Below are 22266 nucleotides of genomic sequence, written 5' to 3' on the forward strand. Positions count from 1 at the left end.
GCAGAGGCGGAGGCAGCGAGGTAGACGAAGGTGCGGTACACGTAAGCAGTCTCCGCATCCAACATGTCCGAGTAGCCCACTTTGAACAACTCGTACAGACCAAACTTGAAGAGACCCTGTCGAAGAATTACACTTTAAACAATAGTTAAAATAATTAGAACTTCATTCACATAATTCACTCAATAGTCGAATTTTCTTGAACGTTTCGAAGACTATTTTAATTAAGTTATTCGAGGAAATTTTAAATAGATTGAACGCCATTTATACGGTATTTCGGACTTTTTGATTATCTTTGAATTATCCTGATCGACTAAAAATGAGGCTAATTTTGTACTGTACTTTATTAATAGACGAGACTCAATTTCTGTTTATGTTTTATCTATGTTATAAAAATAATTTGTCCGTTCACTACGTGATTTCTGTTACCTGCAGCGAGTACCCAATTAATGTGGGCGCCCAGCCTTTAGCTAAGCTGCGCACGCCCTCCTCGCCCACAGTCAATCTGAAACCGTTCATCACATTCTTGTACTTGTCTGGGTCGACCTGCAGCCGGCATTTCACCAGATCCAGAGGCACCACCGCCGTGTGGGTTAAGCCTGATAAAAAATGTATATGATAATACTTCTAAATTCGTGCGAAGAAAAACATACAATAGCATAGAATGGAAGAAGGCATTAAGGAATGAGGTAAACGTTAGGTTTTAAAATATTCTTTTCAATTTCGATAAGATACAAATTTGTCCGCGTTAATCAAATTTGAGCGATAAACGTTGAGGATATTGTCAAGTTCATGTCCGTTTTGAAGCGCATGCTCTGATTTAACATGCAGCATATACGGATAACATTTATATAATAAAAACCAACATTAAAAGTAACGGTATCCTTGAAGTGCAGGTATTTTAATAATGAGTTTCACATCGTTATTTCTGAAATGTTTAAAACGATTTTTTAACTGATAACTAGTAATAATACGTTTATTGTACAAGTTCGACAGCAAAAGAAAGCCTACGATAAATGGATACATTTTGTATGTTAAAAAGAAAACTTACCGCATGACAGTAGACCGCCGACACCGCAAAGCGCGAAGTACTTGGCGGAGCCGAACTCGCACGAGTACGTCTGCTCCGGCTCTGACGAAGCAACTATTGTCTGGATGGGCTGGTACAGATATCACATTAAGAACAGTTTTTGATAATATAAATAGCTAACAAGTATTCAATAATAGGTAACCAACAACATAATGTAACTCCGAAACAAAATCAGTGTCAACGACAGCAGTAGTGCTGGTTGGCAGTCTTTTAATTCCACGAAAAATTTACAGACAGAGATATAATAGTCAACCTGTACACTTTCTGTGAGTGCGGGAGCGAGCTCATTGGCATCGCACAAGGCTGGTGTCAGGGGCCCGTGGAACGGGGACTTGCGGGCTGCCTCCAGAAGTGACGCAAACATTGTGTCTAAACAAATACATAATCAAAAATAGGTATTGCTCTACTGTGACAATATTTTTGCACAAACTTGTCTATACTGCTCGAGATATAACCGCTGCTTTAAATTGATCTGAATTATATAAAAGGGCGTGAACCAGTATACCAGGTAACATGCTTAGACGGTCGTAATTTACTTAAAATTTACAATCTGTTATGTAAAAAAAAATTATTATTGATTTTTTCTATATTGATTTCAGGAATTATTTTTTTTGTGGCCACTTTTATGCAGTTCACTAATGTAAAACACATTACCTGAAAATATTTTAAAACACTGCACTTAACTCTGTAACTGTACACATTACTCGTATGATCAGCTGAGTGAAAATCTAATTCAATTATCCATGTCGCATATCTAGATCACTATGTAATTGAGTTACGCACATATCGATTTTTAAAAAGCGATACCTAAACAGTGCGGATTTACATGTTGAAATTTTTATATGCAAGTTTTTTTTTACAGAAAAAGGGGCAGCGGATCCGCTTCCATACCATGCGACCTCCACGGACATCCTCAACGTCAAGGGAACTAAAAATGCCGGCCTTTAAAGTAGGAATATGTCTTTTCTACTAATTGTTATATGTCATTATGTAAATCAGTACTGGAATACCTAATAATTGACATTTTTAGGGACCCCTGTAATCATTTTATAAAGGACCCACCATCTCGATGAGTATAAGAGATTAAAGGGCCACGTGTAATTGCTCCTGACCTAGTAACCTTGTAATTTACCGGTACGTTAAGCAAAGGTAATACAGTAAATCGAAAGATCTAAATAATTTAAATTGAATCCCAACCTAACATACACATATAACGTCCTATATTGATGTTATGTAATAAAATAAAAGGAAAAACACTTACCTATAGTTTTAAATTGATATCAACAATTCGGCAGTCCTCACCGCACTACCGAATAATCTTACATTATCTTGATAATCGACCGATATCTTTAATTCCATTCGTCTACACGTAAATCCAGATATCGGCATTTATATAATCACGTGAACATTATATTTAATTTATTTTCATATAATTCTGGCAACATTTTAAAATCATCATGAAATCCCAAAAAACTTATTTAAGTTATTAATTTAAATGGAATTATTTCAAGAAAAGCAAATCTGGAAGTAATTACAAACTAGAAACAATTTGTATTCACATACATTTCTTTTTTATTCGAAATTTAAAAACCTAGATATCTTTACTTTGAATCCCACTAACCGTTATGCAACCAGGTGATACAAAAGGAATGTATTGTAAATAACAACACCAAGTAGAATTTTCAACGTAAATAATTTTATTCAAACTAGTCTATTGAACATCACTAACTGATAAACATTGTACATCTGCAAATATGGGATTTCTCGATAAAATGTTAAAACACTAAATTGTTAAAAAGTCATCATTAAATTTATTAATTTACACAATGCATAACAATTAATCGAATACAATATCTTCTTAATATAAAATAAATAGCTATTAAAACAAAAAAAAAATCATTTTCACAATTATGTTAAAACATCAGGTCGAATTAACTTAATGCATAAATTAAAATAAAACTTTTAGCATTACAATGTGCACCCCACTGACTAAATATTGACGGGTACATCGAAGAAAACTTCATGTCTCTAAATAAAATACTGAGGAATTAAAACGATAAAATATGATTATTTACATGCAATTGTAAAACAAAGACCACGACCAACTGAACTGTTGGGGAGAGAATAAATACATTCGATTTAAGTACATAACTGAGTATGAAACACGTAATGCCAATATCGAAAAAGTACAGTCAGCGTCAAAACCATTTCACCTACTGATAAAAACTATTTTCAATTCCAATAGTAGCATATTAAAATAAAATGTAATTAAATGCTTCCTAGATCTGTCTTTCACATTGTGTTCAAATTTATTTTTGTCAATATTTGACGCTGACTGTACCGCTGAACTTTGGTAACTTTTGATAGGTTCCTTATTCGTCAATAAGGATGTATCAAATTTCAAACAATGTCAGTCGTAACTTTGTCAATCTACACTATGTCATGGCAGAGACCTACAAATATGCACAAATGCTCCTCTAGTGAACTGTTAAGTACAGCGTACAGCACGAAGTATCGTAGTATTCCACTGTCGTAAAAATACACATTTTCGTTCTTTGTAATGAACAATATGTATTCTAATGTCACGACCGTCGAATTCTACGGTTTAGTGTTAAGTTTCCGTGCCGTCAGGGCCATATTTGCAGATGGGCCATTTTTATTTGCGTATGAAAATAAAATTCTCAATAATAAATTAATGTCAAACACTATAAAGGTGGTGACACACCGTAACACAATTGCTTACTATAACCAACAAACGAGTTCGCACGTCGCCGAATGTGGATGAGATTCAATGACTACTAAACAGATTGCCGCTTGAGCAAATAATTGTGATTACATTATAATACGTCTTAGCCTAGCCATACGGGCCATGCAGGCCATGCGGGCCATGCTAGTCATGCAGGCCATGCTGGCCATGCAGACCATGCGGGCCATGCGGCTCGCGGGAGGTGGGCTCAACTACACGGTACACTCGCACCCACTGATCTATCTACACTGGAATGTACGTAAAGGGTCGTTTCCACTGATAAATTTACTGATATTCGTAAGACATTCTGTTTGTTGGACGTTGATATCTTGTACTTTGTCTTATATGTAACATATTGATTACTACCTGCGTTATATCGTTAGCGTCAGTGGAAACGCACCCAGTTAGCGCAGTGTATGCCAGTGTAAGCAGGTCAGCGGCGGCGACCGCGCCTCAAGTAAACAACTAATACAGCTAGTTTGTAACATTCAACATTCTCAGTGCACCGTGAATTCGACGCAATCACTTTACGTGTACATAATTTATATTTAATAGTAATTTCTTAGCGCTCGGCAATCCCGAGCGATCCGATTAAAAATAACATGAATATTTTTTTTATTTAATTTATATAATATACAATTTACATAGTTAATACAAGCATAATTTGCCTTAATAATGTCAATAAATAAAATTGTATAGTCAACAATGCATCACCCTCTAGGATGTTATAATTTGCACGAACATAAAGCATTAGTCTACAGTGAAAGCCGTTAGGATCAACGCACGAGTGAAAATTTACATTTTAATAAGAAATTGAAAACGTACTTACTCTAGACGTGCCGAACGCTCACTGACCGACGGCGCTTCGCAGTTTACACTATCCAACACTTGTGGGAAAACATGTTTCTCTACAGTGTGAAAACAAGCCGTTAGCTATAAAGTATCATATTTGCGATCTTATTTTAACATGATAAAATTTTAAATATCAGCAATAACAGACAACTAATTGCCTTTTTCTACAATATCATGCAAGCCAAACGATCACCACAATTTATATTAAAAACAATGTAAAATTGAATTAATTTATCGTAGTCATTCACTACCGAAATTGGTTTAAAATGTATAAATACACCTTAAGACAAAACTAGAAAATTCCATAAAACTAGTTTCGATATGATACTTTATGCTAACAAAAGTATTGCTTCAATTTTCTTGCTCAATAGAGCGTCGTCATCGACAATAACATCCGAGATTCTGTTCCCGCGTCACAAATACATTCGACTTACGTTCATATAAAGATTTAAAACCTTAACAATTGTCTACATTAAACCCCCAAGGAGAAGCGGAAGAGGTATTTTTCCCCAACTCTTTAAACAGAACTCACTCAGAATCAAAGACATTTAAAAAATATATAGACTAGACATAGTGAAAAACATTTTTTTACCGGTAATTACTTTATAAGGTACTATGTTAGTTGTCTAGTTTAGTACCACCTCATGTCCTAGTATTGATAGTTATAAAACATTTTACAAAATTATAATCTCCATCTTTTGTTATAAAATAAACTAAGCAGTGTCACAAAATAAAATAATTTGAATATAATTTAGTGACATTAATGGCATTTCATTTAAATACAATTAATTAATGAATTTTATTGACATGATGTTTTGAAGATCTACCAAAAGATAGCGTTAGTGAGACATGTAAAAAAAAAAGTCTCAAGTGAAGTGTGACCTATGCCTCCTCTATATATATTTGAATGTCTTTAAAATACGCCAAAGATTAGAAGACGAATATAGAAGGTCGTTTGCTTCGTTTCCTGTAGTTGAGCGTGTTGAAGTCCCAGTCGACGATGGTGTTGTCTGTGCGGGGCGTGCGGGGTGAGCGCGGGGTGCGCGGTGTGCGGGGGGTGCGGGGCGCGGCGGGCGGCGGGTGCGCGGCGGGGGGCGCGCGGCGGTCGCCGGGGGGCGCGCGGCGGTCGCCGGGGGGCGCGTCTCACAGGGGGTCGCGGCGCGGCACCCACACGGTGGGTCCGCTCTCCGCAGTGATGACCGCCTTCACTTTCGCGTAGATCTCTTCAGGCGTATCGCCGGTCACCACCGCTGTGAACAATTAAATTAGATTTTATAGCTATAGCTTGCGAAATTAAAGAAAACAGCGTGGGTTTGGCTTATTCAAAACTAATCTATCATCAACCTGCGCTTGTCCCTACAGAGGGGGTCGGCCCTGTCGACACAATGCGTTCTTCCATACATCTCTCTTAGCCATCATAACTAAACTACGCGAATGGCCGTTATTCAAGACTAATTAATCATTATATCAAATTTCATCAACATAATCCAAAGAATTTAGAATGATTCCATACATCCGGCCGAATATGGTCAGTGTGACCATACAGACCTGTAAAGTATTCAGCGAATTCTTGTTCCATTTTCAGCGCTCGTTCGTACGTTTTCTTCGCTTGATCTTCAGTCATTCTTTTATTCATCTCCCTGAAATACAAATTATTTTTCATTTATTTTGTCAATTTTTAAAAGTAAACCAAATATAAAAGAAAAATAGATCAGTTTTTAAATTAATTGGTTAGACAACGAGACATTACTCACATAATAGACTCTACACTCTTTGGTTTAATAAATATGGCAATGGGATAGAGCTGCGCCACCTGCAGTCTCTTGATGGCGTTCCCGCTCACGTCCAAAATGCAATGCTTGCCCTGAAATTGAACAAAAAAAAACTTCTATCTATCTTAAAAAATAAAGACATTCCCACATGACGTACAAATGTGTAATAGGATTTTTTATTGAATGCCTAGTTTTTTAAAGATCTTAGTTTACGATCATGAAGAAGAACTCTTAAGGCCGCTACACACGCTCATATTTATCTAAAGTCGGATCGTTTAGATCTAACGTGTATAGAGTAAGTCTAGTTTTGTTATATTGATTTGAGCAATCGGACTGTTCAGATAAACTTAAACGTGTGTAGCGGTAAGTCTTCCTTACATGTATAACATACCTTCTCAGCTACCTCCCGCACAGAGGCGACGGAGGTACCATAAAGGTTGTCGTTGTACTGTCCGGCCTCTATGAACAGGTGGTTCTGTATGTCGCGCTCCATCTGCTCCCGCGACGACACGAAGTGGTAGTCACGACCGTCCACTTCGTAATCACGACGCGGCCGCGTTGTATCTGCACATACCACACATCTATGTAAAATACATTTAGATAACATTTTTTAGACAAATACAAAAGTTTTAAGAAGTTAAACATATAAAAAGACAAGTCTATTAACATATAAAACATCACATGTTAAAATATCTACATGTATAGGACACACCTATATAGACTACATTTGGATATCCTTTTCTAGACAAATACGAATGCTTTGATAAGTTAAAAATTAAAGTCAATTGACGTAGACAGTATTAGATTTTTAAGTCTAATGTGTATAAGTCAAGAAAGATTTGCGTCAGCTTTGTTCCATCAAAACGAAAAAACTTTCCTGAAAGCACAGAATTACCAAGCAAACGAGACGCCTACATATATGCTATCGATGTTAAAATATTAATTCAATTCTATAAATAATTACCTACAAACAACAATAAGGTCATTTGTAACGTTCGGACTTTGTTTCCTTATCTCTGATTGACATTAGCACATGCAACACACATTGACTCGCATCCAACTGATGTAATTCTATATTATATTACAACTGATACTAGAATATCATGCTATATAAATATAAATGTATTTAGGCATTAAATAGTATATAAATATATCGATTATAATACCATTGATGCTCGGAGGACCAAAATACAAATTACACTATAAAAAACTGTACTAGATGTTGTTTAGTTATATTAAATTAGCTTTTGCCCGTGACTCCGTCCCGTCCTCCGTGGAATTAAAAAAACCAATGGTAAGTTTCCTATGTGTTTTTCAAAAGTATATTCTACACCTATTCCAAATTTTATCCCGATCCGTTCAGCCGTTTAAACTATAACAAACATCCATCCATCTCCACTTTCACAATTATAATATTAGTAAGAAGTATGATATAGACGTTTAGAATTAATTGATATATTTACTTACGAGGCACACAGCTTCCAAACTTGTCAGGAAACTCTGATATGAGGTCATCATTGATCCTGTCTTTGAGAGGGCCCAAGATAATAACCGGCCTCGTGTACGCTATCGTCAACTGCTGTACCGTCTCATACGATAGCACATTCTCATCTTGGCCTGTAAAAAAAAACAAAACTCACCACCACACTAAATAAAATCAACAATATTTATATAATCTATAAAACCTCAAAAATCAATTTCTTCAGTTCTCTATCAGAACCTTGTCTATTTTCCAATTGTAAGTGTAGATAAAATACATTAAAAAATACAAACTCGTCTACACTAAATTATTGAAACAAATTCCTTGTATACCATGCCTTAGTTTCAATTATATATATAAAATGGCAACAATAAGAAACAATGAATTTGCTTAATAAAACCTTATTCAATTACAAATGTAATAAATCGTAGATATTCGTGCGAGGCGTGCTAGGTGACTAGTCTAGTTTTTTGGACCTATTCTATCATTCTTAATGTTTTTAATTCGGTTTTCAATTTCATAATGTCTCTTTTCTTACTTAACTGGACAATGACAGGCTGAGTGAAAATTATTTCGCACTAATTTTATGTGACAATGCACTTGTCTTATATTCACGCGTATAAGCGTTTTCGTAAGTACATATCTTGTCACTTTGGCGTTTTTCTTAATAGTGAGTTCGAATTAGTCACCGACCAGATAAAGTACTTACATAAAGCCAAAATTAAAATGTACACTATAAGTCACTCATGCTAAAATTTTTAGCTAAATATATCGAATAAGAGACAGGATTAAAACAAACTTTTTAACAGTTAATCCTGGCTTATAATCACAATACTTTTATGTAAAAAAAAAATAAAAGCGAAAATACATAAAAGAAAACACCTTGCAACGACTAGGCTAATAAAATAATTACAGCGTCTATGTGTTCGAAGCGGAATACATTTGATGTTGAAAAGGAAACCCAGCGTAGTAGAGCTCTGGTAATAAATCAACTGATAAAACAAGCCCGTATGGTGATGTGAATGTGATGGCCGCACGTGTCGTGGCATGCTGGTGACGTGCGGGAGGCGGCTACAGGCGAAGCTCATACGTGCGAAGCCGCGTATGGCAAGGGCCCTCCGGCCCTCCCGCGCCCTCCTCCGACTAGTCGTCCGCGAGCTAATCGATACTGACTCGACTGAGGCGGTCCGGAATCGATTTTATTACGAAATGGATTTCAAACATCGTGAGCTTCGATGACGAGAGATTCGTGTGCGGATAGGCTATTAGATTTATCGCCTTGTATGAATTAGGAAAAAATAAAAAATACGGAAAAAAACTTAAGATGACATAAACAATAGTAAAAAAAGATCGAAGTGTTATTTGAAAATGAATAACTACGTCTCTAAATTGATGATCATAACCAGAATGCGGGAGGTAAGGTAATCCGCTACGGCACTCGCAAGCTACGCCTCACTCCCAAAACTTACTCTCGTCCTCGAGATATATGAGCGTTATCTCCTCCATCATGGGAAGTTCCACTCGGTACAAGATTTCCCCTACACGTAGAAAAATTAACGTTATGTACATTTAAAAACATTCTACATGATACCGTATGGGCCAAAACAAGGATTCGATTGCACAACTTGGAATTTATTTTGCAAAGATCGAGAGATGTTTTCATTAATTTGGTAGCAAATTTATTATTTTTAAATAGCGCTTGAGAACACAAGGTGCAAATAAAAAGACAATAATGGGATGAGAACAGGTGTGTGTGTTTTCTGATGGACAGAAGCACGGCGCGGCCGAACACCGAACGCCGTCCGAACCGAACAGTGCCGCGAACCAGTCTCACGAATACTTCGATGTCTAACGACACAGCTGTGCAAAGCGAATATTAATACCTAGATAGAGTACACTCAGCCATCTATTTATATCCATCAAATTATTTTCTACACCTATAACCTTTTTTTTGGCAACACACTCCATTGACGAAAATGTTAATTAAAAAGAAAAAAATACACCCGACTACTTGCTGTAGTTGCTACATCGAAGCTAAGTTAAAACGTTTACATATTTTATTACATAAGCAAGCTAACATGCAGCCATTTAATCTTGTACAAATCTGGCAACACCGAGGACAGCTGGTCGCATGACGCTAAGTGTATATTGTGGCTAGCGGATTTAAAAGTAAATTAGATAATCCACTTACTTAAAACAACCAAACGGGTTTTCTATTATTAATATAATTAGACATGATATAATAAATTAGTTATTACGTAATACAATTAACTGCCATACATCAATATATTATTTCAGTCTATCGTAAGGTTTTTTAAGTTAAACTTAAAATAAACAATTAAATTCTTTCCATAAACAAGGATAATTCATTTAACTTAAATATGAAATTAACAATTTCACAATTTTCCTAAATAAAAGTATTAAATCATATATGCTGTGAACATAATTTCTTAATATAACCTCAAAATTTGTGTATACTCTGTGACATGTTAAAACTTTTTATAATCCTTAAAAATACTTAAATTAGGTCAATCTAAACTACATAAGGATATAATATCTACTTAAATTCCAATTATCAAAGTTCTCATTTACCAGGATATTGTGAAACCATGCTGATGCATCTCACACAATAAATATATTTCAATAGATTAATGCTTTAAATATAATATTTTATAAAATAAATATTTCACTGTAAAATATAATTCTAATAATTAACCTATCTCAAGAGATCATTATAAAATGTTTCTTATCGATATCCTATCGTAAATTGTACCTATTCGTAAGTTTCAGTTGTTTATGGTCTAGGGCGTTATTGTAATCTTTGGGTTTTAATTACAATCAAAACCCTAAACCATAAACAAGTGCAACTTACGATTAAACTTGTGTATTTCTAAAAAAAATCTTGTAATAGAATTTTTCCTCGCACATTACCTCAAAATCATTAATTTTGACTCATATTTTTCACAAAGACTATAAATTTTAAATATCAATATGGCCGCCATGTATTTGACGCGTATTTGTTTAATTTTACCTTTAAATTAATACGAAGGATAATAATTATTATGTAAATAACATTTGTAGCCTGCACGAATGTAGCCAGCGCGTTAGTACAATATCGATGGTATATCAGTATCTGTGATTTTCAAAATAATTTATATAAAATTTAACTCTTGACTTGTACATCCGAATTACATGTACAAAAACATCATATATTACCCTCACATTCAGTTACAAAAAGAAATAGTTTTGTCATAGATATTTCGGTACATGAAAATTAAAGGTAACTTTAATATTTTCTTATACATAACATAATACTTGAAATATACGAAGACTATATATATTACTAAAAATAATAATAAATATACGTATACGAAATTAATATATAGTTTAACCATATTGGGATATTCTGAAATATTAATAAATGTAATAAAATTTAATAAAACAAACCATTGTAATAAATAAAACATTAACTTAAATCTACATGGGACAATAAAAATAAAATAATTAAATAACTCTTTAGAACAACTGTAATACGATTGTGTAAAAACGGCGAAACTATGAAAACCTACTTATGATAAACAGCGATAGAAAAAGTAAAATATAGGTGTATATAAAAAATGACTTACCATCCGCATTGGTATCCTCTTGCGTGTAACATAGCATGAAAGCTGCAAAAAAAAAAACACAAATATACGTTAAAATTTAAAAAACACTAATATAACATCGGTCAGTATATAAGGATGATAAATTAAACTATGGCATCCTATTCCAATCATATCTTTTATGAAATCGCTAGCTTTTGCCCGCGACTGCCTACTTTAAAAAAAAAACTTAATAAGTCTGTGGATTCTTTCAGACTAAGTACTACTTCTGTGCTACTTTTTTTTTTCATCCGTTCATCATATATTTCATCCGCTCAACAGCTAAGGGTACAGACTCTAACAAACATCCATCTATGTAAACTTTCTCATTTATAATATTATAGTAAGAAGTAAGATAAGAACTATAATAAAAAAAACTTACGTTCTTGATCCGAACCATCTTCTGATTTACCATCCTCTCGACTCTTCATGAACGGAAACTTTCTGCTGAATGATAAAGTTTTCTTTTTTCTCTCAAGCGTCGATTGGCTCTGTAACATTTAGTACAGATGTTGTATTAAAAAATCATTAAAATCATTCAAAAAACGAATTCAAAACCATTAAAACGTCAAAACCAAGAAACTGAGTAGACAAAATTGAAATAAAATTTTAATTTGCACGAGCTTGTTTACGAACGCAAGCGCAATCGTTTTGACACATGGAAATAAGCACCATCTATTATTTACTTTCAAAACTAAAGCGGTAAAGTTGCCTACCTGTATTACCACACCTGTCTTTTCATTAAATTCATAAAAAAAGGCCAAAAATAAATGAAAGATATGAACTTACAGTACTTACTGGCGTGCCCTGTCCCTGGAACTTGACCTGCCTGTCGCGAGCGCGCTGCTTGCGCTCCCAGCGACGCTTCGACGGGATGATGCCGATCGCGTCCGCTTCCGTCGTGTCCAGGCGTCTGAACAACATCATTATTAATTCTTATTATAATGAAATAGCCTTTTATTCAGAATACCTTACAAAGAACTTATAAACTAGGTACACAATTTTTTTCTTAACAGCTATCTGCCAGTTGGCAGAGGCCTCCAACGTTTTAATACTCTGGTTTATTTTTATATTATTTATCTTGTTAACTTCGGTTTCTCCTGTAATTGTTTTTTTTTTGTAATGTGTATAAATATTTTTTTGACATTTCTAACAATTAAGTCAAAATTTAATTTAAAACTTGATCAATACAATCAAAACAATTATCTTGATACTTTGTATTTCACTAACACATAGTAAATGTAATAAATTGTTTAGTTATGCGGTCACATTGTTTGTCAAATGCAAGGTGGCATGCCTTCACCATATAAGGTTTGAATAATGCGCACATGCGCTAGAAATAATACTAAAGCGTGTGCAGCATTAAATATATTGTTTGTTTTGGTGTCAATAGATTATTAGTGAAATAGTACGAACTGGTTTGGTTGGCGTCCTGCGACTTCGATCCTTGTTAGCATTAAATAAGAAATATTTTTGAATATCTCATGTTCCATATGATTGTTACAATTATATTAAAATGATCTGCGTAAAACTTATAAATCTATGTAATTACTATTACGAATGTTTAGATGGATGGATGGATGTTAGAAGGCATTTTCACGACTCAACGGATCTGCATGAAATTTGGCATAGATGTAGAATACAGTCTGAAGTGTTTTTTTAAATACCACTCGGAGTCGTGGGCAAAAGCTAGTGAATTGTAAATTTAGTTTACATTTATAGTATTTTGTAACTTATTTGTTTGAACCTCTTCACTATCAGATCGTGTGAAATCTTCTTAATTTGCAAATGCTTATAAACAATTCAGTTATTATTATTCCAATCACATTAACTAAATGACAATTATACACTAACAGTCAGATGCATTCCAATTAGTAACATAGACGCAATATAATTGTTGCGCAAACACATTAAAACTATTCAATTTTATTAAGCAATTGCGTTCAATAAACAAAACATAAGGCCTTTTTGCACCTTTTTAAATATACAGGAAGTTTATTGTCCACATATGTATGTTATCTTTACTCAAACTAAGGAATTCTACGACCAGGAAACAAAAACATTATTTTTTCAAATTTAATATGAAAAAATATATTATTTTGTATGTATTTCGTCAGTCTAAATAACTTTTAATTGTATTGTTTCACACTAAACATGAATATCATTTTGTAAGGGAAGGCTTCTTAAAAAACAGTTCTCCAAGTTAAGAAGCCAAGGCAACACTAAAATGTATTTAGTGTGGAATAAAGAAATCCTTATTCTTATTATTCTTATATTTGATACCAAATAACATGTTCTAGCTGTTGCTTACGACTTCGTCTATGTGCAATTTAAAAATACAGCCGTTATTCAGCGATAACGTAGCTTTTTTGATGAAAGAATGTTTTAAACAGCCCAGTCGTTTTTGAATTATTTCATACAAAAATATACTTTTCCTCTTTATACTAAGTATAATCACCTGGCTTGCCACCATTCGTCATCGGAAGCGTTTGTGACATGGAGAATGTCTCCGTAGCGGAAGGGCAGACCCCGCGAAGGTAAGCCGTCGTCTCTCACCGGGTCGTAGTCAAACAGAGCTCTGTGGAAATATACATTTAAGTTAACATTACGTAATAAAATTAAAACTGTAATATATAATGACTTTGCTTATTTCAATATTTGAACAAATAAATAATAATTTACGACAAAAATACGACACACAATCTTGTCCACAAGGAATAAAAAAACATTAGTAAAAACATAACCTATCTTACTCAGTGATAATTTAGCTTTTTAATGTTGCAAGAATTTTTGAAATCGGTCTAGTAGTTTTTGAGTTTATCATACAACAATAAAAATCTTTTCTCTTTATGATATTAAGAATAAACATAATATTAGAACATAGAAAGAAACATTAATTACAAGTTCAATCAAATTTTAAATGTTACATAATGAAGAAACAATACTGAATATAAAATGATTGATGATTCACGAGTTACGTCACAGAAGTTGACAACAAAAAAATGTCATAAGTCAATTGGCCCATTGTTATTTTAAAAAGACTCAATTGACACTTTGTTCACACACAGATAGTATAATAACTGACTTTCAGAATATAAAGACTACTCTCTGTCACAGAGACGCTAAATGTAATTTTAAATTTTTTTAGTGTCTTTAAAATCGATACTAAGGGACTCTCGTGACTTATGCTTATATGAGTGGCCTTTAACATTCTTACCTGACATAAAGCGATCGTTTTTGTGACGTTCTTAAAAGCGTATGATGTTGTTTGAGTTCGTTGATTCGAGCTTCAAATTTATTGTATTCCTGCGGCCGGTAAACTACTGTCAATTTTACATTCTGTCCTGTGCCCTGTAAATAATAAAAAAAGACATTTTATAAATATCAAATGACTGTGTCAAGGAATATTAGACCCTAAAAATATCAACATAACATCGTAAATAGGTTGAGAAAATTGAGTTCACATATTTGTTTACAAAATTCTGAGCTGCAAAAAAGGTATCATGTTATATTTACATAACAATGTTAGAGCATTGTACTTTTAATTATTAACACATTTTCATAACAACTGCAATAACTCATAATATTATCCACAATCACGATTGCGATTGTTTAGAAAACGCGTTGTGAAAAAAATATTTTGTACGTAAAATACCTTGTTTGTATTTTAAAATACACTTTAAAATGTAAATGCATCAAATTGATTTAGTTATTTAATTTCTATTATTTTGGAAATAGGCTTTCCGAAAAAAATATATTGGCATATAGTTTGGATGTTTATAACCATTTAATAAGTGTTTTTTATACAACAATTTTAGCAGCATAAAGAATCTAAAACAATGAACATTTTACATACCTTTAAAGCCTTTGCCGCTAATTCATGAGTCGCGTGCGTAATATCCGTATCGTTGACTGCAAGTAATCTATCTCCCCGGCGCAACTCCCCTGACTTCTCTGCCGGCCCTCCGGCGAGTAAGAAGGAGACATAGATGCCGTGTCCATCTTCACCTCCTACTATATTAAAGCCGAGCCCTTGAGGACCTTTTTCCAGTTCTACGACACGCGGCTCCTCACTACCGTCCGTTACGTCCTCACGTCGGAGAGAATTGGCCGTGCTTGATGCTGAAATGGATAGTTCATATGAAATGTGTTCAAACAGATTGGTGGAACCAACAACCCATATTTTCACAATATGAACTACTAGCTTTCGCCCGCGACCCTGTCTGCGTGAAATTTAGATATAAGGAAAAATAGCCTAAGTTTACTAGTTGATAACAAAGATATATTTTTAATGGGCAAACAATTTTTGAAATCGGCCTAAATAGTTTTAAGTTATTTTGATGCCTGGTTCACATTTGGCAAGTACAATTGGATGGCGTAGCTGACAAAGCATCAAGCCAGTCGAATGCCAGTCCAGTCATTTAACGCTACTGACCAAGTGTGAACCTGGCAAAATAAATGTTATAATGTTATACACAAGTTCAACAAACATGGTAATAAGGCTAGTTTTCTCTGAAACAGTGTAAAAATTAATAACTTACGTGTGTTAGCTCGCGAGGTCCTGGGCGAGGGCTGTCCGTGGCGGGGGCCGGGCACCAGCACGAGCTGCACGCGCTCGCCCGACGCCTTCAGCGCGCTCACCGCGTCCTCGTGCGTCACGTTGTCCAGGTTCACGTCGCCTTTCTAACAGAGTATCATAATACACAATACATCATACATAATGCGAAAGTTTAAATGGATGGATGGATGATAGAGTTTATAGCCTTAACTGCTGGACGGATTTTAATGAATTTTGATATAGACGTAGAGGATGGTCCGGAAGAACATATAGACTACTCACTTTTGTTTTTTTTAATATGTCGCGGACGAAAGTTAGTGTACAAATATGGCTTTAATCTTCAGCCTATGAGGCATACCAGAATTATGAGGGTGATTTTTCTCCCAGAATTAGGTATGTCACCGCAAAATCTTTTCTATTACGGAAAGTATATTCATATCAAATTTTCAAATTGTGTATATACAGGAAGCATTTAGGAAGCAAGATATAAATTGTAAAAGAAACATGATTTAATTCAAAAAAGATATACTTGGACCTCTATAGGCAAATATATAGATCCAAATAGAAAACTCATAACAAATTGTCAGTTTTTTTTTATCAAAAATTAGACATGTCGATGGACATTTTACAATATGACTAAACACTACAAATATGTAACACAATTACAACTAATTACTAACCGATGTGTTTTTGACCATGAGCAGTTTATCGCCGACCCTCAGCCGGCCGTCGCGGTGCGCGGCGCCGCCAGACATTATCTTGGTGACGTAGATACCATTGTCGCCCGGTATGTGCTGGTTGCCCACACCGCCCGCTATACTGAACCCCAGACCTGACCCTCCTTTCACCAACTCTATCTCTACCGCCTGTTCTTTATTCGTTATGCTTGGTACTGTTAATGTGTCCTCGGTAGTACGACGCCTTATTTTCTAAAAATATTTAAAAATCAAATTAATATGGAATAATTTTTAAGACGCTAAAAAAAATAGAGAACAGTAAATATATTAAAAACAATCATATGAATTCTTGATCAAAATAAAATATAAAAAAAAAAGATCAGAATTCTACATAATTGGAGAAGCCTTTTAATTTACAGGTTAATGGATTTTTCCCATACATACACGTTGAGTACAAAGTATCATATTTAAAACTAATAGTAATACAACAGTACAGTAATATTTACTAATAGATAATAACATACCAGTCTTACGGTGTTGCCGGCCTTTTTTAACGCATCTACTGCTTCAGCATGAGTCACATTTTCAACATTTGTGTCATTAACCTAAATGTAAATAAATATATTACTATATTGAAATTTTGTCATAGTTAAAATTAAATAATATTTTATAAACTACATACAAAATAAAATTACTATGTAATTCAACATAAAAGTCAAATCTGCAACCTATAAAATTCTGTTTAGTTTCAATCAAGGTTAATTCCTCTATCCCATAAAGATAACACTGACACACTTTTTTTAATTGGTTATTTTTACACATTTGTAATAGTATTTTTTATACATTGTATGATCAATTCTACTACAATTTTTATTGCATTAAATGTTACCATTAATAAAACTTACTTGCAATATAGCATCATTAATCTGTAGTTGACTTGCGGCAGCGGCACCTCCAGGGATAAGCTTGGTAACATAAATAAGTGGATCCTCAGCCACATGTGGGTTGTCAGAGCCGCCTGCAATACTGAAACCAAGGCCTGCACCTCCTGCTCTTGATAGTGCTACTGTCAGATATAAAAATCCATCTTCACCCACTGTCCGGTCCGTTCCACCACCTTCTATACCATTTATCTGTAACTTCAAATAAAAATTAATGATATAGAATTACTTTTTTTTTAATCAACTTCTACAGACTCTTGGTCCCTACTCTTTTTTGCACAGTTTGGTAAACATAGTAATCATAATTACTTAATGATTATCTACTACCTTTATGTCCCATTTATGTATTGGATGAAAAAAAATTACAGCTGATTGGCTATTAATTAATTAAATTCTATATTGTTTGGTAAATTCTCACCCTTAATAAGTAAAAGAATAATAAAGAATCATACAGACATTAAATCTTTCCACACTAAGATGTACATAATGAACATATACCACTTAATAAATATTTTGCATGTATGATGTATATAATTAACATTTAATAAATAAAGAATTATGAGTTTATTGTTGTCTGATAGAATGTTTTTTAGATATTATAAGTTTGCTAATACTATTACACAATATTGAATAATAAATTAATTTGTAACACATAGTACAATATTACATAAACCATTGCTTGCTTTTCTAACATTTTTTGTTATCAAACAATTTTATAACTAATTAGCATTGATAAACATAAATGTAATTCATAACATTGTATTACAAGACTATGTATGATATTAGTGTGTGTATGCCACTTTATAATTTTTGGTATGAAAAGGGAAAATAGTTAATTTATTAGATTCGATAATAACTAATGCAAGTAAGCTTACCTGTTTCATTTCTGGTGTTGGAACGTGAGCCTGAAAATGGAACACCACATATAACCACACCCTAATATTACAAATAAATATGATAAAATAACCTAATTAATGTAAGTTAAGATATAGACACAAAAGTTAAAATTGAGGCATATTTGAGGTGGCATTTCACCTACTTGAATGTTTGAAATTACTTTCACTATGGCAAACATGTTTGGACAACATGCAATGTTGGTCAGTAGTTCAAGTTGTTATCTGTCACAATAGTAATATACAAGCACTGGTGGTTCACTCACCGTGTCAAGATTGAACAGGGAGGATACTTTTCGAAGGAATCCATTGTGCGTTTTTTTCTTTCGTCTTTCTGTCATTTTGAAGAACGAGTGTGCATAGCCTCTGGGCACTTATATCAATCTCTCCACTACACTATGTACACTGCATGCATTGTTAGTTACACACTTGTGCTTGTTCTGAGCACCGTACTGGGCGACGATCGGCATGCACCATTTTCTACCTAGAACCCACGTCTAGCTTGCACCAACGTTTATAACATCTAGGACCATATTCAAAATAAAACACCTGCATGTAAGTAGTTCCCATTATTTAAGCTGATTAACATGTTAGATTGTTTCGTAAATTGCACCTAGTCCTTATCTAATGAGTGTTATAATCATCGAGCCGAACCCTTTTCTGATAGTGATACTATTACGATGTGTAGCTTTGCAGTTATTGGTTTGTCGCCGATTGTGTTCAATGATAGGATGGTATGAATGTCAAAGCGATGAACTTTAATTAGAATGTCCGTGTAACGTTATTTATCGTGCAATATAAGACTGCTGGGCTGGGAAGTATTTGTTGTAAGTGGGTAAACGATCAGCGAGTAACACAGCGAATTGTCACAAGCAAAATTATCTTAGGAATCTCATTAGCCTCACCGATGATTCGAAAACGTTCCCAAATTATAATGAAATTACTAAACGTTTAAAAATAGATTAGTGTATATTATATGGCCTTACTTGAAACGAATACGAAATATCAGCAGTGTGAATGTCAAAATTTTATGTGCGATATCATTTCACTGAAAATTCATCTATTGGTTGTATTTTTCAATCAACGCACAACCCGTACGACATTGGCACAATTGTAAAATTTAACAGCACAAATCCACACAACGGCGAAACGTTAGCGTACATATCGCTGAAAACTTGTACTATATTTTAGGTTATAAATAGTACTACGGGACGCGAAACACCAACCATCCGCCATTACCAACCACTTGTTGCTTGTTGAACGTTTTGGTTCAGTCCCGTCACGTCATCAAAGAAAAATCAAAACGGAATCAAGTATCGGTAAACACCGAAGTGGTAAAGTATTTTTGCGGTAGATGGCGTTATTATAAAACATAAAGTTACAAGCTAGATGTACAAAGTTCTATCACAAAATGTTTTGAATTAATCTTTCGTATTTACTTTAATAGTAATGATAGGCATTTCTAATTGAAGAATTTGGTTGCAATTATCAAAAACAATAATAAAAGTAAATTGTAATGTTTACGACCGCCTTTAGGCCTTTACTGTAATGTAAGGATGCAGATGCAGTAGAAGTACAATATTACGCTTTGGCATCAAATTGTGCTCTACATACCAATACGCTAAAGAATTTACAACGTGTTCTAACATTTTTATTGGATTTACAAAGATTTATTTTTAAAACAACGTTCGATTATAGTCACCAGTCACTAGAACGCTGTTCTATTGTCTAGTTGGGCTCATGATCTAGACTTTAAAGCGGAGACATAAAAGCTTAAAAATTTGCCTTTTTATTCAATTAGTTTTAAATTAACATTTTCATAAGCGAAATACCACCTCATGCCTGAATCACAAGTTTTCTTGTACGTCTTTGCATGTTATGCATACTAAATCTTTTTTTTTTCTTATAATCAAAACCTTAATTTTAAAATTATAAAAATCATAGAGATTACCTTTTTTTCTTCAATGTCACCGCTCGGCGATAACATCGATGGTATAGTTCCCACCTATAAAATAAAAGTCATTAAGTAGAAATTTTAAAAGAAAACTAAATTTCAGCATTTTTTTCTTTCGCAATTTATAAAAAGCATTAACTTTAATTTTAGCTTGTTATATTATTATTACCTTCCCTGAATCTGGAGTGCCATCGTTTCTGTGTTCGTCTTTCCTGTTGTTGTCCTGTAGGAATGCGTTCGACACAGATCTGTAATCGCTTTCCTCTGTATGTATCTGAAACAAAAATCAACATTGCATTAAAACTAAAATTTTATAATAACACAATTTTCATTAATAAAAATAATTTACTCGCCACAAACAATCTACAATCCAGTGTAAGAAATTGTAAAGGGTCAGGGTTATGGATGAAAGTTTTACAACCTCGTCTATATGTAGATAAATCAATAAGTAATTACTATTTTAGTACATAACTATAAATATCTAATATGAGTACAGGTGTTGGAATATTGATCGACATGCACGAGTAAAAAGAATTGCCTTACGACGATTGTTTGATTTACGATTGACCGGTTTAATAGGTTAAGGTAACATCGACCGTGTAGAATTACTGCTATATTTACGTTTAACATATAATCAAAAGAATACATAATATCAAAATCTTTGTAGCGGAAAAATCGCTACGATATTGAAATTAAAAAATTTAAAATCGATAGTCTTTTGACTCTTACATTTTATCAATAACTTATTCTTTTTATTTATGGTCATCAAACAAAAGTACATCTTTCCGGTAAATAAAATAAACGTAATTACAATAAATAACTTAAAAACCCGTTCATTAAATTTTCTTTTAATATGAAAGGCAAGCTACCGTTTATTACCTATCTTTGTTCAAGCAACAGATTCAAAGGTAACAAAAGTGAAAGAGTACTATTCGAGCAGACGTCGGAAACAAAATATGAAATAGTCTATGCCTATACAATGGGAAATATTTCGCAATCAAAATACTGCTGCCGTTGCACAAAAAGGTATATTGCGAATTCGTTTCATGGACCGCTGATGCCGGCTGTATCGGAAAATTAACAGCAGTAAATAAAACTTTAGTCCAGAAATTGTTGCCTCGTTCACTAACGAACCTTATCTTTTTTAATTTTTTACAAGTTGATTGCAATTTTCCGACAGTTTAATTTGTCCAATTCAATTTAAGGCAGGAATCAAGGAATTAATTACTACACACTTGTTTTGACTGAAAAAAAAAACTGCATATCGCAAGTACTAGAATGATTAATTAAAAACAATATGTTTACCTACCCGCTAGATCCATGCTCTAAAGGATTAGTACTTATCTGTACTATCATAATAAAGCGTAAACACACTACTTTGTGGGCGTAGGATGTCCGCAATCACAGCATTTTTTAATAATTTTCTTTCATAAAAAGCCCTACACGTACGACACGCTTTAGGCTATATATTTTGACGTTGTTAAACTTAGGGGATAAATAAATTGAAAAAAAAAACCTTCATGAGTAAGGAACTATAAACTACAAGCTGCCAACATTAAGGAAACAATGTTATATGGGTAATGTTGACACTTGCAATTGAGAATTAGACAAATGTAAACAATAAAATAAAGTTTTTATAATTTCACGCGGATGAAGCCGCACGCG

The 22266-nt window shown here is 33.8% G+C and overlaps 2 protein-coding genes across 9 annotated transcripts in view; both read right to left on the reverse strand.

The window, feature by feature from the left end:
- Positions 1–2457, reverse strand: part of LOC106106435 (phosphate carrier protein, mitochondrial-like) — a 3921-nt gene extending 1464 nt beyond the window's left edge. The window contains exons 1-5 of the mRNA XM_013287014.1: positions 2349–2457; positions 1341–1456; positions 1049–1157; positions 427–596; positions 3–116 (exon numbers count right to left, since the gene is read on the reverse strand). Of these exons, the coding sequence (XP_013142468.1) occupies positions 3–116; positions 427–596; positions 1049–1157; positions 1341–1451 (504 nt within the window). The 5' untranslated portion in view covers positions 1452–1456; positions 2349–2457. The remainder of the gene's footprint in view (positions 1–2; positions 117–426; positions 597–1048; positions 1158–1340; positions 1457–2348) is intronic.
- Positions 2458–5780: 3323 nt separating this feature from the next.
- Positions 5781–19908, reverse strand: LOC106106606 (disks large 1 tumor suppressor protein). 8 transcript variants are annotated; one of them, XM_013287208.1, is made up of 18 exons: positions 19634–19908; positions 18914–19131; positions 18630–18659; positions 17719–17946; positions 17338–17418; positions 16817–17065; positions 16120–16261; positions 15435–15700; positions 14796–14929; positions 14037–14156; positions 12368–12491; positions 11961–12069; positions 11564–11605; positions 7925–8074; positions 6849–7021; positions 6440–6549; positions 6234–6325; positions 5781–5935 (listed from the first exon to the last, which is right to left on the reverse strand). In XM_013287208.1, exons 2-18 carry the CDS (start codon positions 18986–18988, stop codon positions 5829–5831), a joined length of 2232 nt encoding a protein of 743 aa, XP_013142662.1. In that variant the 5' UTR covers positions 18989–19131; positions 19634–19908; the 3' UTR covers positions 5781–5828. The 8 variants fall into 8 exon arrangements, with proteins under 8 accessions (XP_013142662.1, XP_013142663.1, XP_013142658.1 ...); XM_013287209.1 differs by having other exon boundaries at positions 12377–12491; positions 17719–17952; XM_013287204.1 differs by having other exon boundaries at positions 17719–17952.
- Positions 19909–22266: the final 2358 nt, after the last annotated feature.

This window comes from Papilio polytes, unplaced genomic scaffold (genome assembly GCF_000836215.1).
Source record: "Papilio polytes unplaced genomic scaffold, Ppol_1.0 DF822178.1, whole genome shotgun sequence".
Taxonomy (NCBI): domain Eukaryota; kingdom Metazoa; phylum Arthropoda; class Insecta; order Lepidoptera; family Papilionidae; genus Papilio; species Papilio polytes.

Coding starts and splice junctions, on each gene's coding strand:
- LOC106106606 (XM_013287204.1), bottom strand. CDS start 18,988: ATGACAGAAAGACGAAAGAAAAAAACGCACAATGGATTCCTTCGAAAA. Junction 17,953..18,629: donor CAACACCAGAAATGAAACAG/GTAAGCTTACTT, acceptor TTTTATTTGAAG/TTACAGATAAATGGTATAGA. Junction 11,606..11,960: donor AGATGGTTCGGATCAAGAAC/GTAAGTTTTTTT, acceptor TTTTTTTTGCAG/CTTTCATGCTATGTTACACG.